This window comes from Peromyscus californicus, unplaced genomic scaffold (assembly GCF_007827085.1).
Source record: "Peromyscus californicus insignis strain IS unplaced genomic scaffold, ASM782708v3 Scaffold_22__1_contigs__length_63687245, whole genome shotgun sequence".
Classification (NCBI taxonomy): domain Eukaryota; kingdom Metazoa; phylum Chordata; class Mammalia; order Rodentia; family Cricetidae; genus Peromyscus; species Peromyscus californicus.
Window position 1 is genome coordinate 16,963,004 of NW_026294525.1, and position 26,481 is coordinate 16,989,484.

The following is a 26,481-nucleotide window of genomic DNA, read 5'->3' on the forward strand; positions in this document are numbered from 1 at the left end:
TCCAGAGGTCCTGAATTCAATTCCCAGCAACCACATGGTGGCTCACAACCATCTATAGTGAGGTCTGGTGCCCTCTTCTGGTGCAGGCAGAACACTGTAAACATAATAAATAAATCTTTAAAAAAATTAGATGCCTATTGCATTCTAATATGTCGCCCAAAATAACTCCCCGTGCTGCTAAACCATGTACAGTCCTGAGCTACAGAAGAGTAGGTTAAAAAAAAAAATCCAAAGCATGTTAGTCACCTTTTCATGCAGCAACAGGTCGCCTGCGGCCTGGCGTTTTGCAAGGAGAGCTTAGAGACTGGAATCCCCCGGGCCCTCCTCTTACAAGGGCGAGGGAAGACCGCGCCGCGCCGCGCCGCGGGTTTGGAGGCCTCCCTACTCGCGGATGGATACGATATCCCTATAGAATGGCCCTCTTGAGGGACAGGCCTTTATACGGGTCACCAAGGGCGAAGCAGACCCTTCAAAACGCCTCCGCAGGCCGGACGACAGCCGGCAGCAGCCGGCAGCAGCCGGGCGCAACGACGCGGTCCGCTGGTGGCCGGAAGTTGCGCTTCCAAGACGGGCGGCGGCGCTCGCGGATGACGCCGCACGCGTCGCGCAGCTAGTGACGTCAGGCGCAGCCGCGCGCTGGCTACGCCTGTCATTGCCGGGGGTTTGTTCGCGAGGAGAAGCCGGCGCCATGGCGGTTCTTCTGGAGACCACTCTGGGCGACGTGGTCATCGACTTGTACACCGAAGAGCGGCCGCGCGGTGAGGCCTGCGTCCTCCGCGCCCTGGCGGCGGCGGGGCCGCGAACCCGCTGCCCAAGTTCCCTTCCCTTCGCTGTTTCGGGCTCGAGCTCTGTTTCATAGCGGGCCTTGGCTAAAAAAAAAACAAAAAAAATTGTGTGTGTGTGTGTGTGTGTGTGTGTGTGTGTGTGTGTGTGTGTGTGTGTGTGTGTGTGTGTGTGTGTGTGTGTACGTTTCCTGTGGTCCTTCTCGAAGGACTGTGGTTTGTGGGGTGATGCCCATGGCTCTCGTCCCTCCGCTGTGCTCTCTTTTTCCTCCTGAGCGGAAAAGAGTTCAATACGGCTTGATTTAAGTGAGTGTCATTTGTCATGATGAAAGCAGGCAGGGTGCGTCTGGTTTTCGGGAGGGTGGCCGTGGCATCCCTCCTGGTTACTTGACACCTGCTGTCTGCCGGTGTAGGTAGCCAGCCAGGCGCCAGGGGTCAGCTAGAGTTTAGGCGTCTCATCTTGTAGAGTCTGATTTTCCATGGAGGGAGAACGAAGCGGGCTCCACTTTTAACTTAAGAGTCCTAGTAGGAGGATGTGTACGTTGCTATGGAAAACAGAGAGGTGAGCGAGTCTTCCCTAGTCGGGTTGGGAAGAAGCCAAGGAAGAAAACTAGCTTTTTCGGAGATGAGTGGCAATTGAGGTTTTCTTAGCAGTTTGCAGATTTTTCTGGAAATAGCAAGAAATTTGGCATAGCTGGAATGAATTGGTATGTGGGATGTAACAGCTGCCACCGACTTCCAGTCAGGTTAGGTACTGGTAGGTCAGGTCCTGAATAGTCTTATGTGTCTTGCAGATGGTCACAGCATTTGAAGGATTATATACTTGCCTTGGAATGATAATAGGCAGCTGTGTGGGGCCCGTATTCAGTGGGGGAATCGGGAAACCAGGCGAGATTAGCTCCAATCACTGTCTTTCCCCTGCGGAATGCAGAGATTAGCAGAGAATGAAAGGAACTGCCACATACACCTTCTCCCACGCTCAACTGTTTCTCCCCTCCACCCACAAACACTTCACTTTCTCCTGCAGTCTTCCATTTTCTTACTGTTGCCACTGCCCACGTTGCTCCCCACTCTTATCCTTCTGGGAACTTCCTGACTCTTCAGATCTCAGATAAAACACGAGCTCTTCTGTGCAACGCTCAGAAGATCAAAGTTAATCTGTTCCTACTGTTCTGCCTGCGATGGTTTTATAAATCACAATGGTGTTCATTTTATTAGAACATATACTTAACTGTCCTGGAACTATGTGCATGACTGTCTCCTTTCAGTAATATGCCGCAAGGAGAGTAGGAACTGTACCTTAATATCTCCATTATCTGCCACTCTGAGAACATGTACTAGTGGTTTGGTGCAGTGAGTAATGCATAGGAATGTGTTGTTTTTACTTAATACTCAGTCAAGAGATAGAAATTCAACTCAAGAGAGCCTAAACAAAGTGCTCAGTTGCCTTCTGTTGCTGTGATAAGCTTGGATGCGTAAGGGTGGCTGGATCTGAGGGTTCCAAGGATGCTCTATGGAATTGTATTTTGTCTCTTGATTTTGCATTTTCTTTTCCTTGAGCTCCGTTGACACTCTGCATGTAGAGCGGCACTTTACATAATGAATGGACCCCTTTCCCCAGAGTTGTGCACTCCTGAAGAGGGGACAGAGTTATCACACATGGTTAACACGCAGGAGTTCTGCAAAGAAAGCTTGGGACACCAAAAACATGTCTACTTGTGTGTATATATTTGAAGAAGAGTGACTGGGCATCTAGTTACATGTATACTTACTTATCAATCAATAGTAAGCATATCCACATGTCCAGATTGATTTTTTTTAAACTTTTAATTGCTGAAAAATTTTAAGTAAGCCAGGCGTGGTGGTGCACATCTTTGATCCCAGTGAGTGAGTTCCTGGACAGCCAGGGCTATACAGAGAAACCCTGCTGAGGGTAGGGGGGACTTAAAAAAAGAAAAGAAAAGAATTTAAACAAACAAAAGTGAAGATAATCAGTAAATGAAATCTTAAGTACCCATGAACAACTTCATTACTCGTTGTTAACACATAGCTAAGTTTGTTTCATTTACAGGATCTCCTACCCCGACTGGACTTATTTAATCTGAAATCACTTTAGTGTGTATCTATAAGAGAAAATAACTGAAAAAAAGTGTTACCGGGGCCAGGCATGGTAGTACATGTCTGAGAATCTAACCCAGGCCCTCCTGCATGCTAAACACTGACGCTGAGCATGTCCCCCACCCCCATCTTTCTCATTTTTTTACTTTCTGCCAGTCCAGTTCTCTTTTTTCTTCTCCTTTTTCTCTCTCTCTTTCTCTCTCTCTCTTTCTTTCTTTCTTTCTTTCTTTCTTTCTTTCTTTCTTTCTTTCTTTCTCTTTTTTTCCCCTTCTTTTTTGGTTTTTCAAGACAGGGTTTCCCTGTGTAGCCCTGGCTGTCCTGGATCTCGCTCTGTAGACCAGGTTAGCCTCAAACTCAGAGAACTGCCTGCCTTTGCCTCCTGAGTGCTGGGGTTAAAGGCCTGTGCCACCATGCCCAGTTCTCTTTCATCTTTTAAAAAATATACATTTTACTTATTATTTTCTGTACATGTGTGTGCTTACAGCTTGCCAAGGCTGTATTAGTTACTCTTTCTGTGTTTTTGACTGTCATCCATGTATGCCATACAGTGAGATATGAGCATATAAATCCCCATTTCCTCTCCAACTCCTTTCATATCCCTCTAATATGTCCCCCTCCCAGCTTCATATCTAGCTGGTACTACCACATGTGCATGGGTGTGGAACCATCCACTGCAGCATGGGAAACATGCCAGTAGCTACACCCTCAAAGAAGCTGACTTTTATAAAGGCATAGTGCCCCTTCTTTTGGCTTTGGACTTGGCTTTTTCTTTTAACATTTATTTATTGTTTGTATATAAACGAGTGTGTGCCACAGCATGCTTACAGAGGTCAGAGGACAACTTTGGGAGTTGTTCTCTCTGACCTGTAGTTTCTGGGAACTGAACTTAGGTTTTCAGGTTTGGCAGCAAGCACCTTGACCTGTGAGCCGCCTCCCCAGAACCTTTGTTTTTCTTTTAATAAAAATGTGAATGTAGCCGGGCGGTGGTGGCGCACGCCTTTAATCCCAGCACTCGGGAGGCAGAGCCAGGCGGATCTCTGTGAGTTCGAGGCCAGCCTGGGCTACCAAGTGAGTTCCAGGAAAAGGCGCAAAGCTACACAGAGAAACCCTGTCTCGAAAAACCAAAAAAAAAAAAAAAAAAAAAAAAAAAAAATGTGAATGTAGAGATTAAACTGTACTAATTGTGCTTTTACAAATTTGTTTAAAACTGAACTTTGCTTTCTGATAATAAATTTAGTTTTTACTTTCTTTCAGCTTGCTTGAATTTTCTGAAGTTGTGCAAAATAAAGTATTACAATTATTGCCTTATTCACAATGTACAGGTGAGTTGGTAGATATTTGTCATGCTCTTTGTTATTGGAAACGTATAGCAAACTGTGAATTAACAAATAATTCTGTGTGTTATAGAGGGATTTTATCATACAAACAGGAGATCCTACGGGAACTGGCCGTGGAGGAGAGTCTGTGTTTGGGTAAGTTCTGATGTACATGGTTTTTTTTTTTTTTTTGGTTTTTTGGTTTTTCGAGACAGGATTTCTCCGTGTAGCTTTGCACCTTTCCTGGAACTCACTCTGTAGCCCTGCTGGCCTCCAACTCACAGAGATCCTCCTGCCTCTGCCTCCCGAGTGCTGGAATTAAAGGTGTACGCCACCAATTTCCAGCTGTACATGTTTTAGTTAGAGTTTCCATTGCTGTGATAAAGCACCATGATCAAAAAGCAAACTTGGGAAGGAAAGGGTTTATTTATCTCACGTAATTCTCCATTAGTAAAGGAAGTCAGGACTGGAACTTACGGCGGGAACTGAAGCAGAAGCCTTGAGGGAACACTTCTTACTGGCTTGTTCCTCACAGCTTTCTTGGTGTGCTTTCCTATGCAAACTGGAACTACTTGCTGGGGGTGGCACTGACTCCCTCTGGGCTGGGCCCTCCGACATCATCATTAATCAAGAAACTGTTCTATACACTTGCCTACAGACAATCTGATGGAGCTGTTTTCTCAATTTAGGTTCCTCTTCCTGATAACTCTTAATTCTAGCTTCTGTCAACTTGATAAAACAAAACAGAACAAAACCCCAACCAGGACAGTGTATATGTATGTATTTAGAGACAGGATTTCATGTAGCCCAGGCTGACCTTGAACTCAATCTCTATCAAGCTGAGAATGGGCTTGAACTGGTCTTCTTGCCTCCATTTTCTAAATTGATTTTGAGATAGGGTCTTATTCTGTAGCAGGGAACTCACCATGTAGCTTAGTCTTGGCTCAGATTCAAGATTCCCCCCCCCCCCCCCCCCCCCCCCCCCGAGACAAAGTTTCTCTGTGTAGCTTTGGCGCCTATCCTAGAACTCATTCTGTAGTCCAGGCTGGCCTCGAACTCACTATGTAGACCAGGCTGGCCTGGAACTCACAGAGATCTGCCTGCCTCTGCCTCCTGAGTGTTGGGATTAAATGCATGCACCACCACCGCCTGGCCTCAACCTTTTATTTTTAAATAAGACCAAAGTATAATTGCTGTAGTTCAATCTTCATGTTAAAATATTGCTCATATTCTAAGGTAGTTCTCTAGGTTCCCAGAATGCCTGTAAGAAGAAAGGAGTATTTGAATCACAGTGGGATATCTGTAGAGACAGTTACACTGTTACAATATCTGCATTTCATTTTGAGAGTTTGTAAGTTTTATAACTCTATTGTATACTTTCAGACAACTGTATGGTGATCAAGCAAGCTTTTTTGAGGCAGAAAAAGTGCCAAGGATCAAGCACAAGAAGAAAGGCACTGTGTCCATGGTGAACAATGGCAGCGACCAGCACGGATCTCAGGTGAGGACCTGGATGGAGATGTGCTTTGCTTGGGCATGAAGAACTGGAAGGAGCCTGTGAAGTTATCTTTTCAAGTTACTCAGTAATGAGAGAATGTACTAAAGGACATTTTTTTAGGGGAAATACCAAATTATTTCTTTTCTACATTAAAAGGGGGGCCAGAGAGATGGCTTAATGGTTAAGAGCACTAACTGCTCTTCCAGAGGACCCAGTTCAATTCCTAGCACCCACAATGCTCTGAAACGCCAGTTCCAAGGCATCTGATGCCCTCTTCTGGCTTCCATAGGCACTGTGCACATGGGGCCACACCACACCTCTTCTGTTTATCAGGGGACATCTGTGCACCTGTCGATATAAAGTCTTTTTTATTTAATTCTAGAAATAAGTGTGCAAGAATTGATACAGTAAATGTAGAGTCTTGGTGTGTTCTTAGAGTTATACGTGATTTCAGAGTTATATATATATATAAATATTTATTATGTGCCTTTCGGTCTAGTTTCTTATTACTACAGGAGACAATCTAGATTACCTTGATGGTGTTCATACAGTGTTTGGTGAAGTGACGGAAGGCATGGACATAGTTAAGAAAATCAATGAGACCTTTGTAGACAAGGATTTTGTACCATATCAAGATATCAGGTGTGTTTACCTTTACTATCTTAACGTATTAGAATGTTTTAACGCTGTGATATTGATCATGTAATGGCATGAATGAGACTTCTCCACATAGGACTAAAACCTTAGTTTCTTCTATTTTTTTTGTGATAAAATACTTTGACTAAAGTAACGTAAAGCCTGGAGGTGGTGGCACACCTTTAATCTCAGCACTCAGGAGGCAGAGCCAGGTGGATCTCTGAGTTCCAGGCCAGCCTGGTCTACAGAGTGAGTTCCAGGACATCCAGGGCTACACAAAGAAACCCTGTCTCGGAAGAAAAAGAAAAAAAGAAAAAGAAAGAAAATCCCTCACGGGCATTCCCACAGACCACTTTAATCTAGACTCCCTTTCCAGGTGTCAGATCCTGTCAAGTTGACAATTGAAATTAACTGTCACAACTAGTTCTAGAATAATTCTGAAGTGTGAATTAATATGAGATCATTAGAATCCTCGTGAGAAGGAGCTTTTATTTTCTTTCTCTTGTCCTGATTGTTATATTGGTAAGAATTACTCTTGTTTCAGTTTTGTTTTTTTTTAAAGATTTATTTATTATGTATACAGTATTCTGCCTACACACCAGAAGAGGGCACCAGATCAAATTACAGATGGTTGTGAGCCACCATGTGGTTGCTGGGAATTGAACTCAGGACCTCGGCCAGTGCTCTTAATCTCTTGGGCCATCTCTCCAGCCCTTGTTTCAGTTTTTTTTTAGAGGAGGATTATTAAAAAATCGGGCACAAGTAACAAGTTTTAGAAATTTATTTTTTTCTTTTTCCTCTCTTTAGTTTTTCATGTGTGTATTTTGAGTCAGGGTCTCACTCTGTAACCCAGCTTACCTGAAACTTTCTTTCTAGTTCAGGCTAGCCTCAGACTTGTGATTCTCTTCTCTTGACCTCCTGAATTCTGGGGATTACAGGTGCCAGCCATCATGCCCAGCTTAATTTATGTCATAAAGTAATACAGAGCAATAATATCGAAGGAAATACAGTGCAGTTCATTTTAAAATTATACTGTAGGTCAGTAATACTCACCGTTGAGTCTTTGGACATTAGAAGTACTTATATGTTAAAATGTGTGAAAAAATAAGTATGGATTCTAAAATAAATGTAACGTTTGACTTGAATTTGTTTTGTAAGGATAAATCATACAGTGATTTTAGATGATCCATTTGATGACCCTCCTGATTTATTAATTCCTGATCGATCACCAGAACCTACAAGGGAACAATTAGATGTAAGTAGCACCTTGGTGTTGTTTGTTTTCTTTCTTTTGAGACAGAGTCTCACTATGTAGCCTTGGCTGGCCTGGTATTTTGCTGTGTAGTCCAGGTTGGCCTGAAGTTCGTAGAGATTCGACAGCCTTTGCCTCCCACATGCTGGGATTAAAGGAGTTCTCACCATACCCAACTAGTAGCACATTTTTGTATAGGTATATTTAAACATTTCTTTCTATTCCTTATCTTGTTTATCTATTATACTAGAGCAAGTGTAGAATTCTTTTCTTGCCCAAAGAGATGCTTATTTTGTAGTTGTTTCATTATTTCCTTAATTTCTGTCTTTAGTTTCTATTCTACCAGAAGTCTTAGTTCTGAAACCTCATATAAGCAGTGCTTTGGGAAGGTTTTCTATCACCCAACTCTAGGAGAATAGCCTCAAGGTCAAACTGAAGATCATCTTATAAGATACTTTTTTTTTTTTTTCCAGAGCTGAGGACCGAACCCAGGGCCTTGCACTTGCTAGGCAAGCGTTCTACCACTGAGCTAAATCCCCAACCCCATAAGATACCTTTTAAGTGGGGATATTCTGGAGCCAGGCTAGACCCAGGCATTTATATGGACTGTATAGTTTTTTAGGCATTTTAAAGTATAAATTTAAGGTGTTGTTCATAAGGCTTTCTTAAAGCTGAATTTATGGTTGAGTTTGGTGTTTAATTGTACAATTATGTATCTTTTCTACTGAACACTTAGTTGGATAATAGTACTTATATAAACATTTCTTTTGATTTTGCAGTCAGAAGCCAAGTCTGGCAAATACTCTAGAATTAATTGAAATGAGTTCCCAGAGGCTCATAAGTTTCTATTCTGTTATGTTTGATAGGCTAAGAATAAAACATGGTATCTTCCGTGATGCTCAGATCTTTAACTTCTGTTTTACAGAGTGGCCGAATAGGAGCAGATGAAGAAATTGATGACTTCAAAGGAAGATCAGCTGAAGAAGTCGAAGAAATAAAGGCCGAGAAAGAGGCTAAAACTCAAGCTATTCTTCTAGAGATGGTAAGATAATAATTTTGGTCAAATAGTTGTTATGCAACTCACGTTACGTCATTTATGTTATGTTACTTCTATTACACATTCTTAGGAGTTTATCTGCTTTTGTGATAATAAACTAGTAAAAATTTAGTGAGATTTTCTTCCTGGATTACATTTGATAGGACCCAATAACATGAAAATAACAGTTTGGTTGTTTTTCCGTAAATTACTGAGTGTCTTTTTAAAAGCTGGGAGGGGTTAGGTGAGGTGGTAATTGAAGGTGCTTGCTGACAAGCCTGATAACCTAGTGGGATCACCAGAACACACACGGTGAAAGGAGGGAGCCACCTTCTGTAGGCTGTCCTCTGACCTCTGTATGTACACCATGGCATGCACACACCCACATTCACACACACACACGTGCACAAATAAATGTAAAAATAGAAATTTAAAAAATAGGAGATGGCTATCTAAGTTATAAATATTTATTGAATTTCAGTTATATTATTTTTGAACATTATTTATTAGACTACATTTTATGTATATTAGAGAATAGTTTATTTTGAGCTGATAAATCATTTAATTCCCTATAATGAATCACATTTCTTTGGCTAGCTATATCAGCCCAGTTAATTATGTGTATGTGTGTTTGCATGTGAGTGTGTATTAGCACAAGTGCTCATGGAGGCCCGATGTGTCAAGTGTTCATGGAGCTGGAGTTACAGGTGGTTGTGAGCCTCCTGACGTGCATTCTGGGAACCAAAATTAGGTTCTCTGAAAGAGCAGTGCATGTTCCTAACCACAGAGCCATCTCCCTAGTCTCCTGCAAGCTGTTTTTCCCCATTAACTTCTTTCTTATTTGTTTTTCTGTCATTTATGGATTTTTATTGATTTGGTTTTTCTCTTTTGTGTTACGATTTTTTTTTTTTGAACAGGGTCTTACTGTGCTTCCCAGACTAGTCTCAGTCTCCTAGGCTCATCAGCCTACTAGGTAGCATAGACTCCAGCCCGGAGTGTGCCGCCATTCCTGACTGTGATACTTCTCATTGGATGTAGTTAATAGACTGTTGTTGCCTTTGACAGGCTTCAGAAATGTTGTCCAGATTTATGGCTTTGTAACTTCTTCAGTTTCTGCATTTCAAGATTTTCTTTTTGGTGTGTTTATTCAGTAGGTAATTCTTACATAATCATCTCAGGGTTTTCAAATGTATATAGGGGAATATTGTTGCCCTCAAAGTGCTTGTGGGAAATACATTTCCCATCCTCATGGTTCTACTTCACTGCTGCCCTTTGTGCTCTTTAGTAGGAAGTGCAGCAAGTGCACTACAGTGTGTTCTGTGTGGTGCAGCAGCTGACTTTGACCTTGACTTTAGTTTGCAGAAAGAAAAAGGCATAGGTTGGGACTTTAAGGGAAAAAACTATGTAGAAATTGTGGTTCCATATTCAAAAGCAGTATGAAAAAAATTAGGTATACAAATCACCGAAGACTAGATTCCACATAATCATATTTTTCAAAAATTCAGTAATAAACGAAACTAAATAATATATTGCTCAATGATGTATGTGGTAAACATCTTAGACTATGAAAAGAAATAACCAAAAAGGAAAAAAAAAAAAAGGTGATCTTGTCAGGTGCTGGTGGCACACACCTTTAATTCCAGCACTTGGAAGGCAGAGGCAGGCAGAGCTCTGTGAGTTCCAGGACAGCCTGGGCTGTTACACAGAGAAACCCTGTCTCAAAAAACAAAACAAAGCAAAAAAACCCCACAAAAACAAAAAAGGGGGAGTGTGGTTGGTGAGATGGCTCAGAGGTTAAGAGCACTGGCTGCTCTTCCAGAGGTCCTGAGTTCAATTCCCAGCAACCACATGGTGGCTCACAACCATCTTTAATGAGATCTGGTGCCCTCTTCTGGCCTGCAAGCATATATGCAGGCAGAACACTGTAAACAAAAAATAAGTAAATCTTAAAAAAAGAAAAAGTGATCTTTGTGAGAGAAGCAAGGACAACGGGACCAGGGAGTACATTCGTTCTTAGCCAGGTAGTTTTTATTTCATTTCATTCATTCATTTCAAAGTGCATTGTTTTTATTTTGTGTATGGGTGTGTGTGAGGGTCAGAGGACAATGTGCCAGAGTTGGTTTTCTGCTTCCACTGAGGATCCAACTTAGTTCATCGGGTGGCAGGGGCTTTTACCCACTGAGCCCCAGTGGTTTGTATTGTTATGCTTCAGAACTTATGCTTTACATCTTTTTAAAAAATGATATATCAAATACTTAAAAAAAGAGAAAATAGGGATAATTTGGGACTTTTGAAGCCAGGATCGATCTGGATTCATATCCTAGCTGTAACTCTTGATTTCACTGTACTTGCCTTTAAAGTAGAAATTGTGCTTGGTATGGTGGTACAGGCCTGTAATCTCAGTTCTCAGAAGGTGGGGATAGGAGGACCACAAGTTTGAGTCCAATCTGAGTTCCAGTAAGATCCTGTCTAAAATATAAATAAATTTGAAAAGTAAATAAATGAATGGAAATTGTGGTATTGCTTGAAGAATTAGCAGTAATGATTCGTAAGTATCAAGTTAGGTAAAAACATTAGCTATTAGTATTGTTAATACCAGGAAAAATATCATATCAGATTTCTTTAATTGAAAAAAATTATTACATTTTGTTTTGTGTTTTGTGTATGTGTACATGCATGTCATGATGTGCATGTGGAGGTCAAGAGACAAATTTTGGGAGTTGGTTTTTTTTCACCATCAGTGTTTACCTCTCTAAAGGTGATAGAACCTGGAGAATGGAGCCAGCAAATGAGGTGGAATAAAGTCAACTTTATTCAGAGCATCAGACAATTTATATTCTGAGTGTTAAGAGGAGTCACAAGAGTAAGGTGTATAATTACAAGGGCAAGCTGCATGTGCAGCAAAAACATGTTTTTCTTTTTCCTTTCCTTTTTTGAGACAGGGTTTCTGTGTGTAGCAATGATTGTCCTGGAACTCTCTCTGTAGACCAGGCTGGCCACAAACTCACAGAGATCTGCCTGCCTCTGCCTTCTGAGTATCAGGATTAAAGGTGTGCGCCACCACCGCCTTATGTTTTTCCATGTAGGCATATAAACAAATAATAATAGCCAGTTGTAATGAATAATCTGAAGTAAACTCACTCCTATCCACTACACTTGGGAGGAGCACGAGAGTACAATCCAAGAACAAATTCCACATTTTTGAAGAAACTGAGGTCACAAGACTCTTGTTTTGGTTTCTTGGAGTTTTCTTACAAACACTCAGAAATCTCATGCATTCCATTTTTGGACCATATTCTAACGTATCTGAGTCCTAGGAATTGAATGCAGGTCATTGAGCCTGATGGCAGGCACTTTTACCCTATGAATCGTCTTTCTAGCCCTTGGAAAGTTTTTTAGATTTTTTTTTTTTTTAACCCTGAACCTATAGTTCATGTTGTAAATTTAGATGGTTCTAGGAAATCAGTGTTGTGGACTTGGACAAAATATTTGGAATAGAAACTAAAAGAATTGATTTGTATGCTTGATTATTTTGTAACTTTAGGTGGGAGACCTACCTGATGCAGATATTAAACCTCCAGAAAATGTGTTGTTTGTGTGTAAATTGAATCCAGTGACCACAGATGAGGACCTGGAGATAATATTCTCAAGATTTGGACCAATAAGAAGGTAATCCCGGGATTTGGGAATATCTAGGTATTAATTGATTGGTGTGGGTGTTTGTTTTATTTTTTGTCTTTTTGAAACAGGGTTTCATTTATAGACCTGGCTGGCCAGCAATTTCTATATAGACCATGCAGAACTTGAACTCACAGAGATCCTCCTGCCTCTGCCTCCTCAGTGCTGGGGCTTAAAGCCCCATGCCATCATACTCAGCAGATGTTTTCTAATTACACATTTTTGGTGAGTTTGTCAATTTTGAGTGAACTTAAAAATTTTTGTTTTTATTTTTTTGTGGGGCTGAGTATCAAACCTAGGGCATCATGCCTGTTAAGCAAAACCTCAGGCAGCTCCTTTGGTGAATCTCATACTGGTAATTTTTATAGATGTGTGTTTCAACAGTAGGAAAGAAAAGTGTGTTTTCAGACATACGCACAAATTAAATGTTTGAGTGATTCTTCAATTCTTAACACGTTTTCACAAAAAAATATGAGTTGAGCAATTTGTCTACTTGTATAATACTCTCAACAGCCTTATTTAATATTTAAAATATTATTTAAATTAATTCCTAAAATTATTAGCAATCTATGTCAGTATTAAAATTTCCAAGTTTTATGTGTTTATTTTCTAAACTTATTATGTAGCTAAGGATGACATGGAACTCCTGGTCCTCCGGCCTCTACCTTCTGAGTACTAGGATTATAGGTGGTTACCACAGTCCATTTCTGTGGTTCTGTGGAATGAGCCTAGGGCTTCTTGTGTACTTGGCAAACTCTTTATCAGGTACACTTTGTGTCCAGCCGTGTGTGTGTGTGTGTGTGTACAAGTTTTTTAAGACAGGGTTCACTCTCATAGCCTACTCTGGCCTTAAGCCTATCTTCCACACTCATGAGTGTTGGGATTACAAGTTTACATTACCACACCTCAAAAGCAAAAAATTGTGATTTGTTGTGGGTTTTATTTTTATTTTGCATGTGTAGGTGTGTAGAGGCCAGAGGACAACCTTGGGTATTTTCCTCAAGCATTGTCCACATTCTTATTTATTCATTTATCTATCTATTATTTATTATTTATTTATTTATTTATTTAATTTTATTTTGGAGGCTGTGTTTCTTCCTGACTGGTGCTCACCGAGTAGGCTGCGCTGGCTGGCCACACTGAGTCCTAGGGATCCACCTGTCTCCTGTCTCCACCTCTCTAGTACTGGGATTACAAGCTCATACCATTGCACACTCAGGTCCCTATGCATTCAAGGCAAACACTTTATAAACTACCAGACTACCCCACTTAAAATCTTTTTCTTTGGTTAATTTCCCCTATGTTATTATTATCAGTTTTTATCATTGAGTATTTAATTTAAAATATTATTATTTTTAAAAAGTATGTGTGTGTCTGTGTGAATATATGCTCATGTATAAAGGTGTCCTTGGAGGATAGAAGAGGGCACAGATCCTGGAGGTAGACTTATAGATAGCTGTGAGTCTCACCTAGTGTGGTGCTGGGAGGGAGCTCGGTGCCTCTGGCAGAGCGGCAAGTGCTCTGAACCATTGCGCCATCTCTCTAGCCATTATTATTGTTGTTATTATTATTATTTAAAAAATAAACTAGTACTAGCTTTTTGGAAAATATATACAGCTTGCAGGGGATGGTTCTCTCTCTCTCTCTCTCTCTCTCTCTCTCTCTCTCTCTCTCTCTCTCTCTCAATCTCTCTCTTTCTTTCGTTTTTTTTGAGACAGGATTTCTCTGTGTAGCTTTGGCTGTCCTGGAGCTTGATCTATAGACCAGGCTGTTCTCAAACTTGGAGATCCACCCGCCTCTGCCCCTCGAGTGCTGAGATGAAAGGTGTGGGCCACCACTGCCCAGCTAAGATGGTTCTCTTCTCCCATGTGGGTGCCAGGGAGTGAACTCAGGTCATCAGTTCCAGGAGCAAGTGCCTTTACTTTCTGAACCATCTCACGGCCCCTCTCCTGTATTATTAATGCAAAAATATACAAAGCTAGTCAAAGGAGACTATTTTCTAACTGATTAACATGTTCTACATTTAGGATGCCCTTTCATTTAATGTTTCTAAAAATGGTTCATATGATACATGGGGAGAGACAAGCCAGCCACTTTCAACTCTACCTTCTTGATTTTTTTCCCTTGATATTGTTTGACGAATTAGTTCTGTATGATAACTGTACTTACAGTGTTTGAGCCTTGTTTACTTTAAAACCCAAAGCCTAAATTGTGGTGACTCATGCCTTTAATCTAAGCACTTGGGAGACAGCAGCAGGAAGATCTCTATGATCAAGGCCAGCCTGGTCTACATAATGAGTTCCAGGCTAGCCAGGGCTACATAGTGGGTCCTTGTATCTAATTCAAAAGCGTAAGCTAATAAGCACTTATATATGTAACATTCTTTAAGTCTTTTATGTTTAGACTAAAAAAGACTTTAGGATTTAAAGATTTTTCTGGACATGATAGTGTACACCTTTAATCTCAGTACATAGAGGGTCGAGGCAGGAAGATGGCTGTGAGTTTGAGATTACCTGGGTTTTATAGTGAGTACCGGGCCAACCAGGGATACACAAGAAGACCTTGTCTCAGAAATGTAAAAATAAATAATTTTAAAATTAAAAGAACTTAGCAGTTTATTCTTGTTAAAAGGAAGCCTGCCCCCACCTCCACCACTATAGCCTAGTTTGTGTATTTGGAATAGTTTACTGGATGGATGAGCTGTGTGTGTGTGTGTGTGTGTGTGTGTGTGTGTGTGTGTGTGTGTGTGTAAATAGAGTTGTTACTGAAAACTTCGAAGCCATCCCTAAGTTTAATAACTGGCTTATTTTGTTCTGGCCTAAAGAATTAGAGCAAATAGTTTCTTTTTTTTTTTTAAGTGACTTTTCAAAAAAAAAAATTGTTTTTCAGTTGTGAAGTTATCCGAGATTGGAAAACAGGAGAATCCCTCTGTTATGCTTTTATTGAATTCGAAAAGGTATGTCATAGTTGAAATACACCAGATTCTGTTGTTTTCTTGTTTATTTATTTTCTGAGGATGGGTTCTTGTTGTGCTGCCTTGGCTGATGTCATACTGCTTCAGCCTCCCGGGTGTCTGATTAGAGGTGTGCACCACTGCACCTGGCTGTTTTGTTTTTGAGTAGTCTTTGTTTGTTTGTTTGTTTGTTTTTTGAGGCAAGGTCTTTTCTATGTCAAGGTTTATTGGTGCCAGCAGAAAAGAGAGCTTTTCTTTGGGCTTACAATGGAAACTTTTCATCGATCTGACTGTTCTCTCATCGACATCTATTATTATTGCTTACAAGTAATGTTTCATTTGTAGCATGGAGACTGATGACTGCTCTGTCTTTCAATTTCCTGCAGGCAGGTCATTTTCTATGGATACATAGTTCAGGTCAGCTTTAGGGCAGAGAGTGAACACCCAACATGGGTGCTGGCAACCAAACTCCGTTCTCTGCAAAAGCAGGAAGCTCCCTGGTGACCTGCTCTCCAGCTTCTGTAGTAATGCTTTATTGTGGTTTGTTTCACACTTCCTGCTTGAGTACTTGTTCTCTCCTCACGTTCATTACCATTTGGATGTCCCTCTGTATGTGTGTGCATATGCGTGTGTGTGTGTGTGTGTGTGTGTGTGTGTGTGTGTGTGTGTGTGTGTGTGTGTGTGTATGGAGCCGAAGGCTGATGCTGGGTATCTTGCTCTGATTGCTCACTACTTCATTTACTAGGGCAGGATCTTGCTAAGCCTACGGCTTGCTGATTGGGCTGGACTAGCTTGCTCCAGAGAGCCCATCTCCACCTCCTGATAGGTCGTCCACCACACCCACCTGGCATTTCTATGGCTGAGGAGGCAAACTCTGGCCTGTATACTTGTTCAGCAAGTGCTTTTATCCACTGATACATCTCCCCAGCTCATGTATACTTCAAACAAACAAACAAAACAAATTTTAGGAGCTGGAAAGATGGCTCAGTGGTTAAGAACATTGGTTGTTCTTCCAAAGAATCTAGGTTCGATTCCCAACACCTATATCTTAGTTCACAATTGTCTGTAACTCCAACCCAAGGAGCTCCAACACCCTCTTGTGGCCTCAACGGTCACTCTACACAAGTAGTGCACAGACATACAGTCAGACAAATGTACATATAAAAAATAATATCTGAAATCCCAGATTTTATTGTTGTTGCTATTAATATTAGTATGGGGGGGAATACACACATACCACAGCCTGCATGTGGAGGTCAGAGGACAACTTTTGGGAGTTGATTCTAGTCTTCCACCTTGTTCTAAAGCAAGGTGTCTCATTTCTGTCTGCCATGCTGCATACTTGAGGCTAGCTGACCCTAAGCTACCAATAGTCTCTTGCCTCTACCTCCCATCTTGCTGTATTGGTGCTGGGATTACAGATGAGTGCCACCACATCGGGCTTTTTCTGTGGGGTCTAGGGATAAAACTCGGGTTGTTAGGCTTGTGTGGCAAGCACTTTTAACCTGCTAAACCATCTCACTGGCCCAATGTACTCGTAAAACAAAGAACATATGCAAGATTTGCCTGCCCTTCACTCCACTTTTGTGCCATCAAGATTATTTATTAGAAGGTAACTTGCTTGCTTTCCTATTGCATATCTTGCCTTTTATTGTCTTTCAGGAACTCTTTATGTTATGAATGCAAGCTCTTTTTAATATGTTATATATATATAATATATCATACATACATATCTTTTGTTCTGTGGATTTCTCATTTTCTTTCTTTTCTGAGACATGGTTTCTCTGCCTAGCCCTGGCTATCCTGGAACTTGCTGGCCTTGAACTCAGAGATCCCCCTGTCTCTGCCTCCTGAGTACTGGGATTAAAGGTGTGTGCCACCACTGCCTGGCCTATCTTGTGTGTGTGTGCCATTTCCTTTCTTTTTTTCTTTTTTTTTTTTTGGTTTTTGGTTTTTTGAGACAGGGTTTCTCTGTGTAGCTTTGCGCCTTTTCCTGGATCTCGCTCTGTAGACCAGGCTGGCCTCAAACTCACAAAGATCCACCTGCCTCTGCCTCCCGAGTGCTGGGAATAAACGTGCGCCACCACCGCCCGGCTGCCATTTCCTTTCTTATAAATTTTTTTTTTTTTTTTTTTTTTTTTTTTGGTTTTTCGAGACAGGGTTTCTCTGTGTAGCTTTGCGCCTTTCCTGGAACTCGCTTTGGAGATCAGGCTGGCCTCGAACTCACAAAGATCCGCCTGGCTCTGCCTCCCGAGTGCTGGGATTAAAGGCGTGCACCACCACCGCCCGGCTGCCATTTCCTTTCTTAATGGTGTCATTTGATAAACTCAAAAGTAATAGTTTTAACTTAGCCTCATTTGTCAACATTTTCTCAACATGGCCTCTAAAAATTCTGCTTACTCTAAAGACCTGAAGATATTCTCTATACTCTTTTTTAAGCTTTATTTAGTTTTATGTATGTGAGTGTTTTGTCTGTATGTATGCATGTGCACCGTGTGTGCCCAGTGTTCTTATAGGCCAGAAGAGGGCATTGGACTCACTGGAACTGGAGTTGTGGGTGATTCTGAGCTGATTGGTGCTAGGAACCAAACACAGGTCCTCTACAAAAGCAGCAAGTGCGGGAACCTACTAAGCCAGCTGTCTCTTCAGTCCTTCTCTGCTGTTTTCATAAACCATGCTGTGAGGTAGGGGTTTGCTGTAGGGGTCTGTGATTTGTCTGTGCCCTCTGTGTTCCACTGCATTTCATTTGTCTTACTCATGTGACTCAGCCCCACTAAACATAAAGGTCTCCCTGTTCCCAGAGCTCTGTGGGACCATTTTTGTTCAGGCATTCATTCATATGTGTTTGAAGTCTGGTTCTAGGTGTTGGTGTCATGCTTATGTTAGACATCTTGTAGTGTGAGTCCTTTAACTTTTTGTTTGTTGGTTGGTTGGTTTTGTTGTTTTGAGATAGAGTCTCACTATGTAGCCCTGGCTGGCTTGAACTCACATTCCGTTTGTTGATTATGGAGTATTTCATTAGGCCAGCATTCTGTAATCAATTACAAAAATATTTCTGCATTGAAACAAATGACCAGTCATGCTAAGTTGATTTTGAGAATGGTCATAGTCCCCTATTAGGTGCAGATACTGCTGCCAAATTTCCAGGGTTTGGTTGTGGTTTGGTTTGGTTTCTGGTTTTTCGAGACAGGATTTCTCTGTATAGCCCTAGCTGTCCTGGAACTAGCTCTGTAGACCAGGCTGGCCTCAGACTCAGAGATCCACTTGCTTCTGCCTCCCGAGTGCAGGGATTAAAGGTGTGTGCCACCACTGCCTGGCTTGCCAGAGGTTTTTTGCTTGGTTCTAGAGATCCCTCCCACCCCTACCTGTTCTTTGTGCAAGTGTCCTACTTCTGAGCTATCCCCAACCCCTGCTAAATTACTTTTAACACCAAATTTATGAAGACAACGTTCACTTTGGGGGTATAGTAATTTTGAGTTTTGAGTAACTAGCATTGTAGACTTGCTTCACCCAGGTGGTAAATGTATGTGTGTCCACTACAGTCAGACTGCCTCAGTTCAAATAATGGTTCTGACCACTGGCTGCTTCTATACTGTACCTCATTAAACTTCTGTTTTCTCATTGAGATAATGGAGATAATTAATAGATGGAGCTTCAAAAGGTTATTACCAAGGTTAATTGAGATAGTAGATGCAATGAATTTAATATCTGATAAATAAGAAATATTTGAATATTAATTTTAGTAATAACAGCCTTTTTGTGTTTACAGTATTTGTTCTAGTTGCAGAAATCTTTCCTGTAAACATTCATGCTTGAGTTTTTGTAATCACTAATAGGAAGAAGATTGTGAGAAAGCATTCTTCAAAATGGATAATGTACTTATAGATGACAGGAGAATACATGTGGATTTTAGCCAGTCTGTTGCAAAGGTTAAGTGGAAAGGGAAAGGTATGTTGTTTTATCTCCTTTTATTGCTATTCTGCCTCAGGGATATTTGTGTGTGTGTGTGTGTGTGTGTGTGTGTGTGTGTGTGTGTGTGTGTGTGTGTATGTATACGTACATATAAGTGCTTTAATTTTGTGTTGTTAATTAAGGGGAATGTTAATAGAATTCAGGTCACTTAGGATTTTGTAAAGCTACTATCTAGAATGTGTATATATGTGTTGATGGATGAAAATACATCTTTTTTTTTAGCATTTGCTTATATTGTAAGCTATTTCAAACTACCCATTGAAGACATGATCTATTTCTGAAATAATTATGACTTTTTTGATAATTTGATTCTTTTAGATGCAAACTTCTTAAAAGTTTTGTTTCTTGTTTTTGTTGTTATATAAAATTCTCTTCCACTCCTCTTCTACCCAGTTTCTCTTCCCAGAAGTAACCAGTTGCCTGTTCTTTCTACAGCCATTCTTTGTATACACATGCATATGTTTTTTCCTCCTCATTTTAAAAAGGAGAGTTCAAAGGATGCAGATTACATTACTCAGTATCTTAGAGTCCCCATTGATAATGTATCTTCAGAGCTCATTTAATATGAGTATATGTGCTAGTTTGCTCTTTTCATTGGCTGCTCAGTCCTCCATTCAATGTGTGTCATTTACTGCCTGAGCTCCTCCATGGGCTATATATGTGTGGCATTTCTCACATCTGCTGTATATCTGCATGTAAGTCCCTGATACAGGCATACCAAACTTAATTTGGATCTGTTATATGCTGGATCAGAGTTTATTTTTTATTTTATTATTAAATCTTTTTAGTTTCAAATTTTTAAGTTAAATTTAATTAAAAATTTTTTGAGACATAGTTTTGCTATGGAGTCTAGGTTTGCCTCAAACTTAGTGTCCTTCTGCTTCAGTCTTCTGAGTTAAGATTCTAAGTGTTGACTCCCCACCCTAGCTGTGAAGTTTTTATCTTGTGAACTTTGTGTATGTGTGTGCATGTGCATATGTGCCAAATATTGGGCATCGGAGTCCCACAGATGTTAAGTATGTGTCTGTCGTCGAACTATATTCCTAGCTGAGGTTTTTTTTTTTGTTTGTTTTGTTTTTTGTTTTTTGTTTTTCAAGACAAGGTTTCTCTGTGTAGCTTTGCGCCTTTCCTGGATCTCACTCTGTAGACCAGGCTGACCTCGAACTCACAGAGATCCGCCTGCCTCTGCCTCCCGAGTGCTGGGATTAAAGGCGTGCGCCACCACCGCCCGGCTCCTAGCTGAGTTTTAAAAATCATTTTTTAACCCTGTTTTTAAAAGATCTCACTTAGAGTTGAGTGTTGGGGAGGCAGAGGCAGGTGGATCTTTGTGAGTTCGAGGCCAGATGAGTTCACATAGCCACTTCCAGGCCAGCCAGGGCTACATAGTTAAGGCTCTGTTTCAGAAAAACAAAACAGCAACAATAAAAAAGGTTTCCCTTTGGTAGTTATTCACATGTAATGCTAAATTTTACCAGGCAAATGAAGATTACCTTTTCTTCTTTGTTAAAAGATTTATTTATTTCTATTTTATATGTCTGAATATTTTGCCTGTACATATGTATGTGCACCATGTGTATGCCTGGTGCCAGCAGAGACCAGAGTATTAGATTTTCTGGAACTGGAATTACAGAGAGTTATGAGCCATCGTGGGGGTTCTAGGAGTTGAACCCAGGTCCTCTGCAAGAACAGTGCTCTTAACCATGGAGCCATCACTCCAGCCTCAAGATTACTTTTTCTATACCATTTGTAACTTGTTTCCCATGATTTCACTGCTTTTAAAAATAAGAAATAAGTTGGACTGTTTGGTGGCAGGTGGTAGGCTTTAGAAGAGGGAGAAATCAGTTACCTGAGTTGGCAGCTGGAAGGCCCCTGGAAGCTGGGATCTCTGGTAGGAGAAGTGACTTGGGTCGTGGTCCTGTGCTCTCCGTTTCTCCTGTGATCCCACCCTGCTGGTGAAATACGTGCTTGGTGCTCTTTTGAGTGCTTTGTGAAAATGAATGGAGTTTTTGGATTTTTTTTATTAAGGCCTATAAAAACCCAGATAAATATCTGGTCTCTATGAAGAACTTTCGCAACGGCCCTCACCTCACCAGAAGCCATGCTGTGTTTCCTCAGCATACACTGCAGGGTTCCCAACCAGTGCCTCCCTCTTTGTCTTCTCGTTTCTACATCAAATTCATTCTCAGTCCACTGCTTAGAGGGCATAGACTTCCCTCTGTTCCACAAAGAGAACTTTTTAGTTCACAGTTGGATCGTAATGCTGAAGAGTCAGCTTCTCTTGCGGTTGAAGGAGAAACCTGTTCCAGCTTGGCTCACCAGTCTCACCAGAATGATTTTTGACTTGCTCTTGATAAAGTAATGGTGGAAATTAGCATGGTGTCCATCCCTGTATTCTTTGCCAGACTGGCCGCTTGTGTTTTTTACATATTATAATTACAGTTTTTTTTTTTTTTTTTTGGTTTTTCGAGACAGGGTTTCTCTGTGTAGCTTTGCGCCTTTCCTGGAACTCACTTGGTAGCCCAGGCTGGCCTCGAACTCACAGAGATCCGCCGGCCTCTGCCTCCCGAGTGCTGGGATTAAAGGCGTGCGCCACCACCGCCCGGCTTATAATTACAGTTTTATGGGGGAAATTACATGTCTGTTTAGGTGTAGTGTTAGCTGCTGGCTTGATGCACTGTTTGCTTGAACAGTGTAGTACGGGTGTTTGATTTGGATGTTGTAATATTCATATATGTCTGTAGATGGCAGCATATGACCACCGAGAAAATTGAACATGCACTTTGAACTAAACTAACAGCAGACAGGTTTGCTGTGTTCTTTTGTCCTTCTTCACTTTTTCTGCTTCTCAATGTGTGCCTTGTGTAGCCCTTTGTGATTTATAAGCTTGTTAGTGTTTCTTATGTGATACTAATTCTTTTTCTCTCTTAATAAATAGGTGGGAAATATACCAAGAGTGATTTCAAAGAGTATGAAAAGGAACAGGATAAACCATCCAATTTGGTTCTGAAAGAAAAAGTAAAGCCCAAACAGGAGTATCCTTTACAAGAATCGTGTGCACATTCTTCCACTGTGTGGATCATTTGTGAAGGTCACAACTTTCCAGTGTCTCCTGTAGACTTGGCTTTTTCATTATACTTGGTATTATGGAGAAAGTTAGGTTTGAAAGAAACTTAAGCCTAAATATTTTACCTCCTACTCTTACATTAAATACCTTCCTACTTACCCAGTGTTCTCAAATGATCTTCAGGTAAATTTGTTATTTTTATATATACTAATGTTTTGTGTTATTCCTTCTCCTGTGTTTAATTTCCTTAGCTAGATAACAAAATCTTGTAGTTCTTTGTCACATAATTAGATTGCTTTTTTTTCTGCATAATACCTTGTCATTTTAGCAACAAAGATTTGCTAAAACTTTGTTTACGTCTCCTTCCTGTTCAGTGCAAGAGTTGACATTTACAGGATTAAAAACAAATCTATTGACTTGACCATGTAATTCAGGTTTTTCCAAGTTTTACGTTGAGACAAGTTAAAAAGCAGTGAAACATACTGTTCGCATTATGTCATTTTTATTTGTTTGACTGATTTTCCCATTATAAATCTATCACTCTACACATTGCAAAGGTCATTTCTTTGGCAATCCTGTCTGGTAAATGGCATCTTTGTTTCCTAGTTTCTGTTGATGGAAAGGAGTTCTCTTTTCCTGTGTTACGTAGGCATGTCTTCTCCAAGTATTCATCAAGCAGAGATGAGTATCAGGTTGGCCTTTAGATATTCATGCTTTAAATTGTGTTGCCTGTCTGCACAAAACATTGTGATGTGTTAGAGTCTGAAGAGAGCTGACAGCATCAACCTAAGAGGCTTTGCAGGCAGCCAGACCAACAAGCTGAGGTCGGTCCTTAAAGAAGGATATTAGAAGGCATGTGATTAAAGCTTAGAATCATAAAAGGCATAGATGAATATGTGCAAATGTTACCTGGACATCTGTGAGGTTAAGTTTAGGCTAACCACTAAGAAGGGGAGTGTAGAGGACAAATAAAGGAAATGTAGCTACAGAGCAGAGCGCAGAGGTGTTTACCATGGAGGTTGTTCTGACTATAAGGAAGTCAATGTATTATTTTAAAGTTTGTAGCACCAAAATATTTTAATGAATGCTAGGCAACCACTCTACTAATTGCGCTTACTCCAACCCTTGCTACTATTTTCTTTACCCATCATTTAGAAAGTTTAGGAGGGTGGGGTGCATGCATGAAGTTCAGACAGGATTGTTTGAGCCTAGTTCAGGATTAGGCTTGGTGACTTACAGAGAACCTCATCTTAAAAAAATCAAGTGTACATCTTACCTAGTGCAATCATATATCCTCCTTTTCATACACATGCCCCTCACACACAACAGAAACAAGATCTCACAAGTTTTGTCTTTTTTTTTCTGACAGTGCTGGGGATTGAACCAGGACTTTGCACATACGAGACAATCTCTCTACCACTGGGCTACACCCCAACTAACAGTATTTTTTAAGGTGCTATTCTTTATTTCTTATTCTGTGTGACTTCCAAAATTGTGAGTTATGAACCATAAATTCTACATCTCATCGTTGAATTATGACCTTTAGTTTGAAGAACACTGGAAATAATCAGACATAATATAAAAGAGTAAAGAAATTGTAGATAATGAAGTAATAACGGGACTGGCGGTCCATCTTTGGCTGTCTTGTGGAAAGCTAGAAAGGATATTGTTAACTTTTTGATTGTATGTGTATGTGGGATATGTACAGGGAAAGCCTAAGCTGTGCCACTATGAAAACAAACATTAAAAAAAGGAAACAGACATTAGATTCTGGTCCTTAAAGGACATGTCCATGTTGACTCTAGTCCCAGATGTAACTAAAATAACACTTTGTGCTAGGCTTCCTCATATTCCCCACACTCCAGAAGTCAACCTTCAGAGAGCAGTTTAGAGATTATTTGTACACTAGGTTTATGCCTTCTCTTAGTTTATTTTTTGAGACAGGGTCTCACTATATAGCTGTCCTAGGGCTCACTATATAGACCAGAGCTTACTATATAGACCAAGGTGGTTTCAAACTCACAGAGATCTGCCTGCCTCTGCCTCCCAAGTGCTCAGATTAAAGGCATGGGCCACCATGCCCAGTTTATGCTTTCTTTTATTCTAAAGCTTTATATTACATTAGAGAAATTGATTATTTCTGATTTAAAACATTGTTATTATTATTATTACTATTATTATTATTATTATTATTGTGCTAGGATCAAACCCAGGGCTTTCTGCATGATGGCAAGCTTGCTACCGCAGAGCTACACCCTTGGCTCCAATTAAAATTAAAATTTAAGTACCATTTTTTATGAAATTAGAAAAGATTTGCTCACTTCTGTCACATACACAAATGGTGCTTTTTATATTTTTGCCTTTCAAGCCTTTATCTTTCACAGAGTTTGAAGTTAAAATGACTCTATTATGTATGCAGGGTCCCACTCTTTCCCTAGGCAGGGCCTGCTTTGAACCCTGGCCTAGTCTCAGACTAATCTTTCTTTGCCTCAGCTTTCTGAGTAGCTGGGATTACAAGTATTAATGTTTATGAAGTTTTTTTTAAAAGTTATTTTTTAAAATTATGTGTTATGTGTGTGTGGCTATGGATAGGTATGTGCATGTGTGAACGTGGGTACCTGAAGAGACCAGAGAGGGTGTCGGATCTCTGGAGCTAGAGCTATAGGCAGTTGTAATCCAGTTGACAGGGGTGCTGGGACAGAACACAGGTCCTCTAGAAGAGCAGCTAGGACTCTGAACTACTGAGCCGTCCCTCCTGTCTGTGGTTTAGTTTGCTTGTTTGTTTTGAGACAGAGTCTCACTATGTAGCTCTGCTGCCCTGGAATTTACTACATACGCAAACTCACAGAAATCTGCCAGCTTTGTCTCCTAAGTCCTGGGATCAACCATACAGTATTTTGACTTAAGCTTTTTTTCACTTTTAATTTTCATATAGGCCTTCCTAGCCTTTAAAAATAATTATTAGTAACTCCTTTTATAGTACATCATGCTATGATACTAAAATGTATTTTATTATATATTATTAAATATTGTTCTCATTTTCTGATAATTAAAAATGGTTCTAATACGTGTATCTGTTTTCATGGAACTTCGTTTTAGTTGCTATGAATTCTTACAAGGCTTTCCGCATCGTGACTGTTTACTGCTGGGTTCTCCCTAACTGACCTGAGAAGAGTCATGCGGTGTCCCTTCTATCTAAAGAGCGTCTGCCATTGGGGCTCATGATACCTTTAGTTTTTCTAGTTGATAACATCCCTCAATTTCTAAATTAGGTTGTTGTTTTATACTATTAACAAATATATTTTTATTTCTATCCTACTTATAATTTTTGCCTGGTGGTTATTAGCTGGCTGATGCCAGGATCTCTTCCATTTCTCTTGACTGTAATGAAGACTGTGTTACTTGTTTTAGAAATGTATTTTTTAAAAAGGTATTCTGTGCTTTGGGATGTTATTTGCTTTAAGTTACAGTTGGCTTTATGGCCTCCTCTGTTTACCATATTTCTTAAGTTGCTTCCATTATTTATTCTATTTTCCTTAATTTAATGCTTCAGTGCAAAATATGATCTTATACTAGATGAGCAGGCAGAAGACTCTAAATCAAGCCACTCACACGCAAGTAAAAAACACAAAAAGAAAACACGTCACTGCTCTGAAGAAAAGGAAGATGAAGAATACATGCCAATCAAAAATCCTAATCAGGTATTTCTGACCTCGGGCTTACACATGGAGAAATCAGTATCCTGTCCTTTTGTACAGTGCATATTGGTGGTGTAATTTAGGAGTAAGGGGTAGTTTTGAACAGTAATTCCCTGCTCTGAGCTATAGAATGGGCACCCAAGATAATGGGCTTTAACTTTAAAGAATGTATCCCACAGGATGGCAATAGTGTTTTCAGAATAATTTCAGCTATTATGTATTTCCACACTTTAACCAAGAGTGATCTCCTTACCTATGGATACTTATTTTCATAAAAATAAAACAAAAAACAAATTTGGCTATGTTGAAAATTGCTTCTCAGTTACTAGCTTAATTTGTCAACACTTTAAAAGGTTTATTATTATTATTATTATTTAATTTACGCATGTCTGTTAAATACATAGTGCTTGCCATTGGAGGTCAGAAGAGAGTATTGGATCTCCTGGAGCTGGAGTTGCAGGCACTTATGAGCCAGCGT

At 40.3% G+C, this 26,481-nt stretch overlaps 1 protein-coding gene across 2 annotated transcripts in view; it reads left to right on the plus strand.

Annotated features, from left to right (window-relative positions):
- Nucleotides 1-625: 625 nt before the first annotated feature.
- Ppil4 (peptidylprolyl isomerase like 4) overlaps nucleotides 626-26,481 on the plus strand; it is a 33,653-nt gene continuing 7,797 nt past the window's right edge. Inside the window, exons 1-12 of one of the 2 annotated variants that reach the window (XM_052750989.1) lie at nucleotides 626-758; nucleotides 4,155-4,222; nucleotides 4,308-4,372; nucleotides 5,600-5,717; nucleotides 6,214-6,356; nucleotides 7,509-7,605; nucleotides 8,528-8,644; nucleotides 12,183-12,307; nucleotides 15,206-15,272; nucleotides 19,106-19,217; nucleotides 22,177-22,273; nucleotides 25,859-26,006. In XM_052750989.1, coding sequence (XP_052606949.1) covers nucleotides 689-758; nucleotides 4,155-4,222; nucleotides 4,308-4,372; nucleotides 5,600-5,717; nucleotides 6,214-6,356; nucleotides 7,509-7,605; nucleotides 8,528-8,644; nucleotides 12,183-12,307; nucleotides 15,206-15,272; nucleotides 19,106-19,217; nucleotides 22,177-22,273; nucleotides 25,859-26,006 — 1,227 coding nt within the window. In that variant the 5' untranslated portion in view covers nucleotides 626-688. Of the gene's footprint in view, nucleotides 759-988; nucleotides 2,568-4,154; nucleotides 4,223-4,307; nucleotides 4,373-5,599; nucleotides 5,718-6,213; nucleotides 6,357-7,508; nucleotides 7,606-8,527; nucleotides 8,645-12,182; nucleotides 12,308-15,205; nucleotides 15,273-19,105; nucleotides 19,218-22,176; nucleotides 22,274-25,858; nucleotides 26,007-26,481 lie in introns of those variants that run through there. The other variant, XM_052750990.1, reaches the window with a different exon arrangement.